Below are 15,864 nucleotides of genomic sequence, written 5' to 3'. Positions count from 1 at the left end.
TTGAGGTCTAGGAGCGGGAGGACGGTTTTGGTGAGACCGACTCGAGGATGACCTAGGGCGTTTGGGATTAGACATGGTTAGGGAAATCGGAAAAGAAATATCACCTGCAATTTAAAAACACATGTATGCACAAAATTCAAATCCAAAACTCAAATGAGTCCTCAATAATTCAAGGTTCTCTAACAAAATCCTAATGGGCAAAGTTTTGAAAACCTATTTAAAATTAATATCATAATACGCATAGTTTTCATGAAAACAACACAATTCAATCAATAATTTTCGAAATAATTTTTTTTTAATTCAAAATTTCCAAAAAAAAAATTGAAAAATTATGCGTTTTTGATGAAATTCGTTGTAGAAACTAGTTTAGAATCATCATATAACCAATGCCCGATAATTATTTCAAACTAGAACTAATCTAAACGAGTCCTAAGTTCAAAAATTAATAAAATAGAGTTTTTGAAAAATTACCTTGAAAAAATTCGGATTGAGGGGAATGTAGAGATGTTTTGAGCGATTTAATGATTGTAGCAGGTTTGTAGGATAAAAATCTTGAAGAATCCGATGATTTCCCAAAGGTTTTGAGCAAAATGGAGATTTAGGACGAGAGGGGGACGAACGGTCGGTTTTAGAGAGTTTTGGGGTTTTTTAGAAAAATGAAGAAGATGAAGCATTTTAACCTAAAACCCGACGGATGCATCGGTGCATGGTCTTATGCATCGATGCATATTCAAGGATGCATCGATGCATTGTTAAATGCATCGGTGCATGAAGCGCAAAAATGTCAAAAATCCATTTTAAACACTTAAAATGCTAAATAATTTGGCTCTAATGGTAATGGCAACTCATATATATCAAAAATTAATTATGTTCAAACAATTAAATTAATCTTTAATCGATTTTTGAACATAAAATTAATTTTCACTAAGAATCACAAACTCCCCCCTAACTAATAGCAAGAATGCAATCAAAAATTATTATTATAAGCATTTTTCAAGATTTATTAAAAGTGCTAAAATTATTTTAAACACTAAGTGAAGATAGGTCAGTTAAACCTAATTCTCTCCTAAGTGTCCAAAATCTTTCCTTGTCTAAGGGTTTTGTAAAGATATCCGCTAATTGGTGCAAAGTATCAACAAATTCTAGAACTACATCTTCTTTAGTGACATGGTCTCTAATGAAGTGATGTCTTATTTCAATGTGCTTAGTTCTAGAGTGTTGGATGGATTTTTAGTGAGACAAATAGCACTAGTATTGTCACACTTGATAGGAATAGTACCTACTTCAATTCCATAATCAAAAAGTTGTTGTTTCATCCATAAAACTTGTGCACAATAACTACCGGCTGAAATGTATTCCGCTTCAGTGGTAGATAATGCAACACAATTTTGTTTCTTTGAAAACCAAGAAATCAGCATATTTCCAAGGAATTGGCAAGTACCGGAGGTGCTTTTCCTATCTAATTTGCATCCTCCATAATCCGCATCAGAAAAGGCATGCAAGCTAAAGCTAGAGTCTCTAGGATACCAAAGTCCTAAACTAGGAGTGTCCTTAAGGTATCTAAAGATTCTCTTAACAGCTAGTAAATGTGATTCCTTAGGACATGATTGAAATCTAGCACATAAGCAAACACTAAACATAATGTCCGGTCTACTTGCAGTTAGATAAAGCAAAGAGCCAATCATTGACCTATATAATTTAACATCTACACATTTACCTCCTTCATCTAAGTCAAGCTTTGTTGAAGAGCTCATTGGAGTGTTATGAGGTTTCCCATTTTCCAGTCCAAACTTCTTGAGCATATCTTTGACGTACTTAGCTTGATTAATGAAGATGCCATCTTTTCTTTCTTTGCTTGATTTGGAGTCCCAAGAAAAATGAGAGCTCCCCCATCATGCTCATCTCAAACTCACTTTGCATTAGCTTAGAAAATTCTTGGCAAAGAACATCATTAGTAGAACCAAATATATCATCAACATAAATTTGAACTACTAATAAATCTTTACCTTTTCTCTTTAAAAACAATGTAGTGTCAACCTTTCCTTTTAAAAATCTTTTTCAATTAAAAAATTTGACAATCTTTCATACCAAGCTCTAGGAGCTTGTTTTAAACCATAAAGAGCTTTTGTCAATTTTAAAACATGATCCGAAAAATTTGAATCTTCAAAACCTGGAGGTTGTTCCACGTACACTTCTTCTTTTATAAAACCATTTAAAAATGCACTTTTAACATCCATTTGATATAATTTAAATTCATTGAAACATGCAAATGCCAATAACATTCTAATTGCTTCCATCCTAGCTACGGGAGCGTATGTTTCATCATAGTCTATGCCTTCTTCTTGAGTATAGCCTTGAGCAACAAGTCTAGCCTTGTTCCTCACTATATTACCACTTTCATCAAGTTTATTTCTAAAAACCCATCTAGTACCTACAGTAGATTTATTACTAGGCCTTTCAACTAATGTCCATACTTTACTTCTCTCAAATTGATTTAATTCTTCTTGCATAGCCATAATCCAATGTTCATCTTTTAATGCTTCTTTGATGTTCTTAGGCTCTATGCATGAAATAAATGCAACATAATTACAGATATTTCTAAGAGAAGATCGAGTAGTTACCCCTTTTGATGGATCACCTATAATTTCACCATCCTTGACATAGTTGTACTCTCTTGGAAAAATATACTTCCCTTTCTTCAATGGTTGGATTCTCGAGGGGATCATGAGTTTCTTCATCTTTTGTTTCTTCCTTTGATGATGATTCTCCAACGTCATGTCTAACGTCATTTGCTTGTACAATACCTACATCATCATTAACAGAAGAATCCTTCCTCGGAAGGGGATTATCATCGAAAACAACATGTATAGACTCTTCTACAACTAAAGTTCTTTTATTAAATACACGATAAGCTTTAGAATTTAAGGAATAAACCAGAAAAATTCCTTCATCACTTTTAGCATCAAATTTACCAAGATTTTCTTTACCGTTGTTTAAAACAAAACATTTACATCCAAAAGGATGAAAATAGCTAATGTTAGGCTTTTTATTTTTGAGAATTTCATATGGAGTTTTCTTTAAAATTGGCCTAATCATTACTCGATTTACAACATAACAAGCTGTATTTGTGGCTTCCGCCCAAAAATATTTTGGCAAATTATTTTCACAAAGCATGGTTCTAGCCATTTCTTCTAAAGTTCGATTTTTCCTCTCAACAACTCCATTTTGTTGAGGGGTTCTAGGTGCTGAAAAATTGTGGCTAATACCATTAGAATTACAAAACTCAATAAATCCAAGATTTTCAAATTCAGTTCCATGATCACTTCTAACACTAGTGATAGAGTAACATTTTTCATTTTGGATTATTTTTGAAAATGTGATGAAATTTCTAATGCTTCATCTTTAGTACTTAAGAATAGAACCCAAGTGTATCTAGAATAGTCATCTACCAAGATAAATGCATATTGTTTTCCTCCCAAGCTAGTAGTTCTAGTTGGCCCAAAAAGATCTAAATGGATCAATTGTAATACTCTACTAGTTGATACATCATTAATAGATTTAAAAGAAACTCGTTTTTGTTTTCCTTAGCACAAGCATCACAGATTTTATCATTATCAAATTTAAGCTTAGGCAACCCTCTTACTAAGTCTCCTTGAATTAACCGATGCAAAACACTCATACTAGCATGACCTAATCTCCTATGCATAACCAACTATCATGCTCATCCTTAGCAACTAGGCATAATAGTCATATCAATAGAATCTAAATGCACCATGTAAATGTTTCCTATTCTATGACCAACAAGCATAATCCGTTAGATGCAATGTCAATGACTTTACAACCATTAATTTCAAATAAGACATTGAATCCTTTATCGCATAATTGACTAATACTCAATAGATTATGCTTTAATCCATTCACATATAAAACATTCTTAATTTGTATGGAAGATGTATTACCTATTGTACCAATACCTTCAATGTGACCTTTTGAATTGTCTCCAAAAGTCACTTCTCCTCCATTTTTGGCGTAAGCTCAATGAACCGGCTTTTGTCTCCGGTCATGTCTTGAGCATCCACTATCAAGGTACCATGAGTTTGAATTTGTTTCCCGTGCCTTGTAGCAATGCTCCTTTCCCTACAAACATAGATTAATTTTTGATTTTTGGTACCCAAATTCTTTTGGGTCCATATTCATTAGTTTCCAAATCCTAGTCCCCTTAGGTATCCATTTGTGTAGGATATTTTTATCTTTAGTAGTAATGAGTTCTTTAGGAACCCACATACTTCTAATGATTTTCCATTAGAGGTTCTTTGGGGACCTCTATGATGTAGTTTCTAAAAACTTTTTCTAACAAAGTTGGATTTGAATTTCCACCTTTTTCAAAAAGTTTTGTTCCAACTTTATCAAAGAAGTTTTAAGATCATCAATTTTTTTGATGATCATCATTGATCTTTGAAAGTAAATTTTGCAAATCTAAATTTTTCTTTTCAAACTCTTCTAGTTGATTTGCAAATCTTTGATTTTACTTTCAAGATCGTTGTTGGTTTTGGATATGAGTTTGTTTTCATTTTTCAATTTTGAAACATCATTTTTATATTTTAAAAACATTTCTCATAATCCGAAGCCAACCATTGTACTCCTCAATAACTCATCATAAGATAAATCATCAAAATCGGATGAGTTAGAGGTTACCTTAGAATCTTCCCTGAATGCCATCAAGCACAAGTTTGCTACTTCTTGTTCCTCTTCATCGGAACCTCTTCATCGCTCCATGTAGCCACATGAGATTGGGTCCTTCTCTTTTGGTTCATTTTTGAGGCCTTCGTTTCGTTTGAATTTTCTTCCTTGGTAAGGTCTCATCATTTTTCTGAACCGTTTGGCAAACAATGCCATTTCCTCGTCATCATCATTATTAGAATCACTCTCATCTTTGTGGATTTGAGAGCAACTCCAATATTTTTTTCTTCTCCTTTTCCTTTGGTGTCTCTTCAACTTTATCAAGGTCCACCTCATCTTCGAGCATCATCTCATGAGTGAGGAGTGAACCGATAAGTTCTTCAAGAGTAAGGACGATAGGTCCTTAGACTCGATTGCCGTCTTCTTTGATTGCCATGATTTTGGGAGGGAGTAGACTAACTTCCTCACAAGCTTTTCATTGAGATGATCTTCCATATGATTTGAGACCATTGACAATCGTTGAAAAATATCCGTCAGCTTTGATGTCTTCATTTGGTTTCATCCTGAAATTTTCATAGCTATGCGTTAGAATACTAATTTTTGATTTCTTTACCTCATATGTACCTTCATGTGTGACTTGAAGCTTGTCCCATATTTCTTTGGCGGTTGTACACGATGAAACTCTTCCGTATTCATCTGGTCCAAGAGCACAAAAAATAATATGGATGGCTTTGGAGTTGAGCTGGAACATTCTGTCTCTCCTTCACTCCCAACTTTGGATGAGTGATAGGCTTGATGTCCTTCTTCTACGGCATTCCATGCTCCCATGTCACTTGCTTGAATGAAGTACATCATTCTATTCTTCCAATAGGCGTAATTAGCTCCATTGAAGAAAGGAGGCTTGTTGACGGGCATCGAATCAAGACCGAAGTCGTAATTTGAAGTGGAGGCCATTGATGACTTGGTAATCGATGTAACTCTTCCCGAATCGACTCAAGAGGTGATTAAACCTTTAAATGAGTGAGGCTCTGATACCAATTGTTGAGTTAATCGATTTACGGAATCGGCTAAGAGGGGGGTGAATTGGCAATTAAAAATTTCGTGGAAGCTTTTGCAGAAAATTTAAAGAAATTGCACAGCGATTTACAGTGGTTCGACTTTCTCAAACAAAGTCTACGTCCACTACCTTAGCTATCCACACTAAGGATTTTCCAACAAATTCATTAATTTGTTCTTTCTTTTGAGGCCAAAGAGATAACCTTACAAAATCCCTCAAGAGTATACCCCAACTCTTGAGAACACTCTTTTTCCCAAAGAGAAGATTACAAATTTGCAAACTTACAAGAAAACCTCACAAGGTAAGATGTTTGCACAATTCTAGAACAAAGAAAAGAACACTCAAAGATAAATACAATTGAGTACAAAAGTGTTCTTGAAAGCAAATGAATATTGGATGAAAAATAGGCTTGAAATGCTCAAACTTGAGGTTTGATGCTTTCTCTTTGATTCTCTCTTGATTCTAGTTGCTTGATGTTTCTTGTTTTTGATCAATGGCTCCAGAACTTGTTTAAATACCCCTTGAATCAATTCTGAACGTTGGTGATAATTAGTGGGGATAATAGAGCCGTTTAAGTGTGAAAACAATTAATTTTTCTAGGTGGAGCGTCTCATGCATCGATGCATGATCAAGTATGCATCGGTGCATTCGTGTAAAATTCAAATATTTTGACCGTTGGAACACTTGATGCATCAGTGCACCAAGTGTGCATCGATGCATGAAATGCATTCGATGTTTGAAAAATAGCCTGATGCATCGATGCATGGCTTGTGCATCGATGCATCAAATGCATTCGATGTTTTGAAAATATTCAGAGTGCATCGATGCATGGAGAGTGCATCGGTGCATGGAATGCATTCGATGTTCAATTAATTCATTGATGCATCGATGCATGTACTGATGCATCGGTGCATGCCTTTGAATAATTGATTTAAGACTTGTTTTTGGTTCAAAATACTTTGTGAAAATTGTTTCAAAAATAGTTTAAGTACAAATCACAATTTTACACATTTAGTAAGGATTAAAATTGATCTTGAAAAACTTAGAGTAATAATTTGATATTCGGTTAATTGAATCGAATATAAAATTGTAAAATCATTTGTAAAATCTTAAAATTCATTTAACTTAATTTGTTATATCGAAATATAAAAAATATTTTCAACAGTATCGATACTTATCCCCGCAATATCGATACTCGACAGCTTAAATCAACTATAGGAGAAGGGGTAGTATCGATACCCCTCTTTGAGTATCGATACTCAGACAACTTAAATCAACTATAGGAGATGGGGTAGTATCGACACCGCAAGGCCCTCCCCTAAGGTGTAGCAGAGAAGCCAGAGCCCATCACAGCCCTACGTTCTCTATGAATAACTATTCTTCCAACCGCCTGTTTTGCTAATCAATCAGCCATAGAATTACACCACCTAGGACAAATTTAAGGATGACGTTAGCCTGCAGCAACAGCAACGCGATAGGTAAAAGCATAGAAGAGCAATCCGATGGGGCGATGGATACATTCAGCTACCAGTTAACCATAACTGCACAATCAGATTATATTTCCAGCCCATGGTGTTTAACCACTTGGAGACCATAAACATTCTTATCGCATATTCGATATCCATAAGTTCTGCTTTCAATTAGAAACCACCCCCTATTGGAACCAAAAAAGACAGTAACAGCACACCCGAATTATCCCTTGCGCCTGAATTATTCGAAAAATTAACACTGTTGTATTCTATTATTCTACTTAATTACGTTGACAGAGATGGGAGACAAGAATTTGCGAGTCAAAGAGCCATAGGCTTCCGCCGCTGCCGCTGCTAGAAAGTACACTGCTTCCTGCTTCTGTTTCCCTTGGATGAATAAATAAAGTACCGCTCACGTTGTTTTCGTTGTAGTACTTGTTTGAAGAAAATTGTTGAAACATGCATGCATGCTTATGTTAAATAATACCATCTGACGTCCCATACTCGTCTCAATGCAATGGAACTACTATTATGGGATTTAATGGAAGTTCTAAAAATCAGAACCAGTATTGAAACTGTAAAGACCAAAAAATACCCTCCGACTTGTGTAAACAAAACGAAGAAACACGAGCAGTAAGATCATATATGTTGTTTGGAGGGCCTAAGTTTAATCATCACAAAAAAGAAGCCTACATATTAGCTTCCCCTAGTAGGACGACACACATGGTTCCTTTTCCTAGCATGTTCTTCATTGTGGTGTTGTGTTCGACAAGCATGTCCATACCAGCAGTCCTCCCTTTGCAATGCATCAGGTGGTAGGCGCTATAATCACATGTTGAATCAGCATTGAAGTAAGAAGAAACCATTTATAATCAAGTGCTGCATTCAAAATAGAAAACCATACATCACCATTCTCAAAGCAAAAAGATGGTCAACCCTAGTCCCTAAATATAATATGTCACATATATTCGTATTTATTTTATATGAAAAGAACCAAATATGAGCTTTTGCAGGAAACATGATGGTCCTTTGGGTATCGTTGACAACGGAGGGTGTAGGATCCCTTAAAGATGAAGATTTCAAACCATATCTTAATTGACTCAAAACATTACCTGCAAACATGAGTTTCTGAAGTTATCCCCTCAGCGTGATTGAGTGGCATCCTTGTTCGGTCTGCAAGCAAGCAAAATTATAGTTTTGGAAAATCAATCATGGAGCAAGTGAAACCCAAAAGTAACAAAATTACAATAATATATAGAAGTTTAAAAAGTATTGAGGTCAACTATTTGAGTGTTGTTTGTACATGATTTATAGTACTGTCTCCATAGTGTTTTTAGAAATGACCATCCAGCTCAGTTGGTAGAGCACAAGGTTCTAAACCTTGAGGTCGTGGGATCAAGTCCCACGGAGGGCATTTCATAATTTGGAGGTCTCCTACGGAAGCTGCTCTCAACCTGGTGTTGGGGGCAGCCTACTATCTTACCTCCCCCTTACCCCATACATATGGGAAAAAAGGGACATCCATTTTCTCCATAGTGTTTTTACATGCTGATAAGAACAGTATGTATAAACTTAATTTCGTTTAATACTTTACTGCTGGGACCAGATCTTTTACTTTAATATACCAGCCTGTTTCAGTCAATCAAAACTTTTTCCTCGGTAATTTGCAGCACATATTACTAAAAGATAAGAAAGGTTGGAACAAATGAATAGAGATAAGAAAGGTTAAATTACTAAAAGATAAAGATAAAGATGACGTACCAATAGAACCTTTGTTACTTAGACAGCACACGAGAATTAAGCATCCAATTTTTGGAGCAAAAAGAATATGATAAAATATTAACATACCAATTTCCCTATTGTTTAGCTTTCTAATCCATTCTGCAACAACTTCCTGTAAGGTTCTGCCCGACTGTCTAATACATCTTTCCGTGATCTATGAAAAAAGAAAAGTGCACCAAATCAGAACTTTACTAGTAATGCAGCATAATAGAATACAATATATTAAAGATAAGACCATACATCTTGTTCATGTCTGTTCATTTCGTGTGCCAAGAAAGGAATCCTAGTGATAGTGTGTTGAGATATCTGCACAACAAATTTATCAGTAAAAGTCATAAATTTTGTATGTCATAACATTGGAACCCAAAATAGAATGTCGGCAACGTGAAATTGTACAGCAGTCTTGCAAACAGTGAAAGAGGAGCTTTTCAAACAATTTAAGTTTCAGCAATTATAGTGGGGCATAATGATACTCAAAAACCAGAATACCACTCAAGAATACCATTTACTTGTATCAAATGAAAGGCATCATAAGCAGGGTCCAAGAGAGGGAGATAACAGAAAATGAGGGAGCTATGATCAATATCATAGATCATTTTCCAAATGGGAAGGGGTATTGTCAAACCAAATTGCTCATTCAGATCGACAAAAATTCCCATGTTGGAATATTTTATTCAAAAGACTGCAAAATTTGAAAAGTGCAGGACAGAATGTCAAAGTAAGCTTGCTTGTAGTGAAAGGCATGTTTAATGAAATGTGCAACATCGGTCATCCATAAAAAAACACCACATGCTACGAGAAGAATGAAAACAGTGACATTGGGAACTGTATACAAAAAATAGACATGAACATCAGATCACTATGTACCGGTCTAAATGTCTCATGGTTGCACACAGGATAAAATTCCCCTCTGGTAACTCTTTGAGCGTGCCAATATGCACCACAAAATGTACCATCACATCCCGAACCTGCAAAATGAATTAAAGATTCTTAAGAAATGAAAGAGGTTTGATCTGGAATGTCAAGAGACATTCCCGAGACGATCAGACTAGGAATTCCAAATTTAAAATTACTGTTGGAATTCCTAAGATTAAGGACAGATTTCTTACCTTAGTCCTAGGAGTAACTTTGTAAAATAGGATCTAATCTTAGTCACTGATTCTTAGGAAGTTACTGATTTTTAGGGATTGTTTACTTATTTGTACATAGTCCTCTCTATAAAGGTTGTAAACTAATTAGCAATCTTATCAAAACCGGATCGGACCAGCCGGTTCGACCGGTTGAACCGGGAACCGGTTGCCTGTCCGGTCCGGTCAACCTCCAAAACCAGTTTTGCAATGAACCGCTAAGGGAGTGTTTGGATGGGGGAATGTGGGATTCCCATGAGAATGTAATCCATATTCCCCCGTTTGGTTAGCCCGGGAATCCCATTCCCGGTAATGTAAGATTACCAATAGTAGATTTTTTGGGGTATATTACCGGGAATGTCATTACCTTCCTTTCCTTACGAATTGTTGGATTACCGGCGTTTGGACTAAAATGCCCTTAATTTTTTTTCAAAAATATTTATTCTGTCATTTAATAATAAAAATTCTACGAAGGTTAAATTAGAGATGTATCCATATTCCCCCGTTTGGTTAGCCCGGGAATCCCATTCCCGGTAATGTAAGATTACCAATAGTAGATTTTTTGGGGTATATTACCGGGAATGTCATTACCTTCCTTTCCTTACGAATTGTTGGATTACCGGCGTTTTGGACTAAAATGCCCTTAATTTTTTTTTCAAAAATATATTTATTCTGTCATTTAATAATAAAAATTCTACGAAGGTTAAATTACAAATTTATCCTTAAACTATTTTAGATTTACAAAAAAAATCTATAATTAAAATTTTATATGAAGTTCAGGGGTTAAAATAAAATTTTAACCCTTTCATTAAACCTTTTTATATTTTCAATTTTATAAAAAAATTATATAAATTTTATGAATTTAATTTTTAAAGAAATATATAATATTTCCAAATTGTTAAAAAAACAAATATATAATAAAGACAATTTGGTCAAATATACATTCCAATAATCTTTTATTCCTTTAACCAAACACGGTAATCTTACAATCCTGCTAAGCAAACCAAACACAAAATACAACATTCCCAGTAATCTTATTCTCTGGTAATCTTATATTCTCATTGGTAATCTTACATTCCGTGAACCAAACGCACCCTAAAGAACCGGTAGAACCGGTTGGGAACCGGCAAAACCGATGTGAATCGGTTGGGAACCGGCGGTTCTGTTTTTTTTTTAAATTAAACCAACCGACGTCGTTTGTTATGATTTTTTTTAGCCCCAAATTTATTTTAGTTATATAATTATCATAAAAAAAATGAAGGTTAATCTTTTCTTGTTTATTTTAGTTATATAACTATATTTATTATTTAATATGTTTTACACTTTTACTTGTTAAGTATTGTTTGGAAATTTAAATTTAACTTTGTATTTATTTATCATATTGCTAGGTGATGAAGATCTTGATGCTATGGACTTTCAAGTTCAAAGTGATGCTATGGAGTTTCAAGTTCAAAGTGGTGATGGCGGTGGTAGTTCAACTAATGAAGAAGTTTTTTCCAATATTTTGGAATTAGAGGGAATCAATTTCAATGAATATTACAATAATTGATACTTGTATCAATTATGTACTTTTTTATTTAGTTGTTGATGAATTTCATTAGGTATTGACCTTAAATATTATGTTGTAGTTGATTTGAATCATTTGGTTTCTCTTGATATTATGGTATTTAACTTATATATGTTATAACTTGTGATATTTTTATACCTTTTAATATTGTGAACTTAAAAAGAGTTATATATATATATTGCTTTGAATATTATGTAAAATTTTAAAAATATTATTTTATATAAACCGGTTCAACCACGATTGAACCAGTACCTTCACCAGTTTAAAATTCAGTCCGGTTTTAAAAACATTGCTAATTAGTAAGAAATAACAAACTTCCTTCTAAGTTTGTTCATGGCATCAGAGCTTTAGGATTATTTCAATCCTTCTCTTTCAACTCTGATTTCTCTCTCTAAAAATGCCTCCTTTTTCTCCCATGAGTGACGAAACTCTATTCGAATCTGGAACTTCACAAGTACCTCAAAGTGTCAATCAGGTAACCACTCAAGGTGACCTTAATTCCTCACTTATAATTACAAATCATCGTCTCAATGGAAAAAACTTCTTACAATGGTCCTAATCCATTCTTATGGTGATTCATGGTCGTGGAAAACTAGAATACATCAATGGAGAAATCCCAAGACCAACCATAGCAGATCCTACTTATTCTACATGGGAGCTCAACAACTCAATTATAATGGCTTGACTAATCAACTCAATGGAAAGCCACATAAGTCGTACTTACCTTCTATTCAAGACTGCGAAAAATATGTGGGATGCAGTCAAGGAGAACTACTCTGATCAGGAAAACGCTTCTCAAGTTTTTGAGATCAAACTCAAATTAAAAGATAATCGACAAAGGAAGCTCGAAGTAACCCATTACTACAACAATCTGAAGATCCTATGGCAGGAACTCGACATGTATTATGAGGCAGACCGAGGTGAAGGCTTGGAACACACCAAGTTTATGACACATCTCAACAAGGAACGACTCTATGAGTTCTTAACAGGGCTAAACCGAGAATTGGATGAAGTTTGTGGGCGTATTTTGGGCAAAACTTCTCTACCAACCATCGGTGAAGCATTTACAAAAGTTAGAAGAGAGGAAAATCGTTGCCGAGTCATGATGGGAGATGTAAAGGAATCTAAAACTGTGACAACACTTGGTCACCGCCCTGCTGAAACTTCAGCCCTTATCTCCAAGGGGCTACAATTCCAAAAACACGGGGCTAGAAATGATGGAGGGTCAACCCGACCATGGTGTAACCACTGCAACCGTGTTGGTCATAAAAGGGAAAAATGCTTCAAACTCCATGGCTATCCTGGAAAAAAGCAGAAGGACAACAAGACTGCAATGTTGTCCTCTAACACCTCTACTGCTGCAGATGATGCTCTCAATGTTCGCCTAACCAAAACTCAACTTGAGACTCTTCACAAGTTACTTGGTACTTCTACTGCTCATGGATCTCTAGCCACCCAAGGTATCGTCCTCAACATTGCCTTTGATTCTAACAACTATTCCTCTTGGATACTCGATTTGGGTGCTTCAGATCACTTGACAGGTAACTCCACTTTGTTTCACACCTATACACCCTGTCATGATCAGTCCCGAATCCACATAGCTGATGGCTCTCACGCAATGGTGGTTGGATTAGGAAAAGTACAACAGAGAATTTCTCTCTCGATAAAGTCCTACCTGTCCCAAACTTGTCCTGCAATTTACTTTCAATCAGTAAACTTACCAAGAATGAAAATGTTCTTGTTGAATTTTCTGCAATTGCTTGTGTGGTACAGGAACAAAAATCGGGGAGGATGATTGGCACTGCTATTGTTGATGATGGACTTTATTTTTGGAATAAAGAGAGTGCACAAGAAGGATTAACTCTATCCACTTCAAAAGAGGACACAATTATGTTATAGCACCGTAGACTACGGCATCCAAACTTCTTGTACTTGAAGAAACATCTTCCAGTGTTATTTTGAAATAAAAGTGTTAGTTCCTTGAAATGTGAAATTTGCCAATTATCCAAACATACCTGTGTACTATACCCATTTAAACCTTATATCCAGACCCCACCTTTTTCATTAATTCACAATGACCTATGGGGAACCAGTCGAGTAAAGAATGTTATGGGAGTTAGATGGTTCATAACTTTCATTGATGACCACACTAGGGTCTGTTGGGTCTACCTCCACAAAGAGAAATTTGAAACACCCAAAATATTCCAAAACTTTCACTCAATGGTTCGAACAAATTTAACTCTACGATACATACTCTCCGCACTGATAATGGAAAAGAATATTTTAACTCCGCAATGAACCAAAGATCTTGTCCCGACACCCCTCAACAAAACGGGATCTCCAAGTAAAATAACTGACATCTCCTTGTTGTGGCACGAGCCCTCATGTTCACCATGGGTGTCCCAAAATACTTGTGGGGAGAGACTGTCCTTACTGCCTGCTACCTCATAAATACCCTTCAATAGGCCTTTCCCTTATTTCGTGTTCCCAATCTACCATCGAAAATATTCGGTTGCAAAGCTTTTGTCCATAATCATCAACCCAATCAATCCAAACTTGATCCTCGAGCCTACACTTGCGTCTTCAATGGCTATTCCCCCCACACAAAAAGGCTATAAGTGTTATTCACCCACCTTGCACCGAATGTTTGTTTCTCGAGATGTCACCTTTTTTTAGAGCGAACCATACTTTGCAGCATCTCATCTTCAGGGGGAAACTCTCAATGAATGAGACCTTTAACACCCTTCTCATTATACCACTTGATCCTACCACTACTATCACAAACAAGCCTAACAACCAAGGTGCCATTGTAATCCCAGATTTAGACACTATTTCCCCTATGCGCAAGAAATTAACATGATTAATCACACCACCGAAGGACAGGCACAACCACCTGATCCAGGAAGACAGCAAGAATAGGCTCCAGAAATTCGAGTTTACTCTCGATGGGTTCATCCTCCTGAAACGGATACAACAGTGCCAATTTCATCCCCAACCGAGGACTGTTCTGAAACAGAAGTCTGACCTCCATCTCCATCTATCTATCTTCCAATTGCAATTCAAAAAGGCACAAGGAGTTGCACTCAACACCCTATTTCTCAGTTTGTGGACTATGGAAACTTATCTAAGTCTTACAAAACTTTTGTGTCTAATGTTGATTATGTAGAAACTCCAAAAATATAGAAGCTCTTGAACCGAGTGGAGGCAAGCTGTGATGAAAGAAATAAAGGCTCTCAAAAGCAATGAAACTTCGAAAGTCTCGGATCTACCTAGTGGGAAGAAGACAGTAGGATGCAAATGGATCTTCACTAAAAAATTAAAACCCGATGGCAATATTGATCGACACAAGGCTCAACTTGTGGCTAAGGGCTTCACCCAAACTTATGGCCTTGACTACGAAGAGACATTTGTACCAGTTGCCAAGCTAAACACCATTCGAGTTCTTTTATCCCTAGCTGTCAACTTGGATTGACCCTTGACTCAATTAGATGTAAAAAATGCATTCCTCAATGGAGAATTAAATGGAGAACCCATGACTCAATGGAGAATTAAATGAGTGTACATGGATTTCCCACATAGGTTTGAAGAAAGCAAGAGCCATGGGTGTAAGTTCAATAAGTCCTTATATGGGCTGAAGCAATCTCCAAGGGCGTGGTTCAACTGATTTGCCAATGCTATGATCAATAGAAGTTACATTCAAGGACAGGCAAACCACACCATGTTTTACAAACACTCGGAAAGTGGAAAATGTAGCTTCCTCATTGTTTATGTGGATGATATAATTTTAACAGGAGATGATTCAAGTGAAATTGAGAGGCTAAAAGAGTTTCTTAGTGCAAAATTCGAACTTAAGGATTTGGGGAATTTTAAATACTTCCTTGGAATGGAGGTAGCCAGGTCTAAGGCAGGAATCTCCATCTCCCAAAGAAAGTATGTTATTGATCTACTATCAGAAGTCGGTTTGTTAGGCTGCAAACCAACCAAAACTCTTATGGAATTTAATCTTAAATTGGGAAATGATAAGGATGGAGAAGAAGTCGACAGGGGGAGATACTAAAGACTAGTAGGGAGACTTATCTACCTATCTCACACCCGTCCAGACATTCCCTTCGGTGTGAGTGTTATCAGCCAGTACATGCATGCCCTAGGGAGAAGCACCTGGAAGTTGCGTACAGGATATTA

At 35.9% G+C, this 15,864-nt stretch overlaps 1 protein-coding gene across 1 annotated transcript in view; it reads right to left on the bottom strand.

The window, feature by feature from the left end:
* Positions 1 to 7,895: 7,895 nt before the first annotated feature.
* LOC120176222 (E3 ubiquitin-protein ligase CHFR-like) overlaps positions 7,896 to 15,864 on the bottom strand; it is a 46,407-nt gene continuing 38,438 nt past the window's right edge. Inside the window, exons 10-14 of the mRNA XM_039182684.1 lie at positions 9,856 to 9,956; positions 9,229 to 9,294; positions 9,055 to 9,142; positions 8,319 to 8,379; positions 7,896 to 8,028 (exon numbers count right to left, since the gene is read on the bottom strand). Coding sequence (XP_039038615.1) covers positions 7,896 to 8,028; positions 8,319 to 8,379; positions 9,055 to 9,142; positions 9,229 to 9,294; positions 9,856 to 9,956 — 449 coding nt within the window. The remainder of the gene's footprint in view (positions 8,029 to 8,318; positions 8,380 to 9,054; positions 9,143 to 9,228; positions 9,295 to 9,855; positions 9,957 to 15,864) is intronic.

The sequence above is a fragment of the Hibiscus syriacus genome, unplaced genomic scaffold (genome assembly GCF_006381635.1).
Source record: "Hibiscus syriacus cultivar Baekdansim isolate YM2019G1 unplaced genomic scaffold, ASM638163v2 tig00112231_pilon, whole genome shotgun sequence".
Taxonomy (NCBI): domain Eukaryota; kingdom Viridiplantae; phylum Streptophyta; class Magnoliopsida; order Malvales; family Malvaceae; genus Hibiscus; species Hibiscus syriacus.
This window is presented reverse-complemented; position numbering and strand designations above follow the sequence as displayed.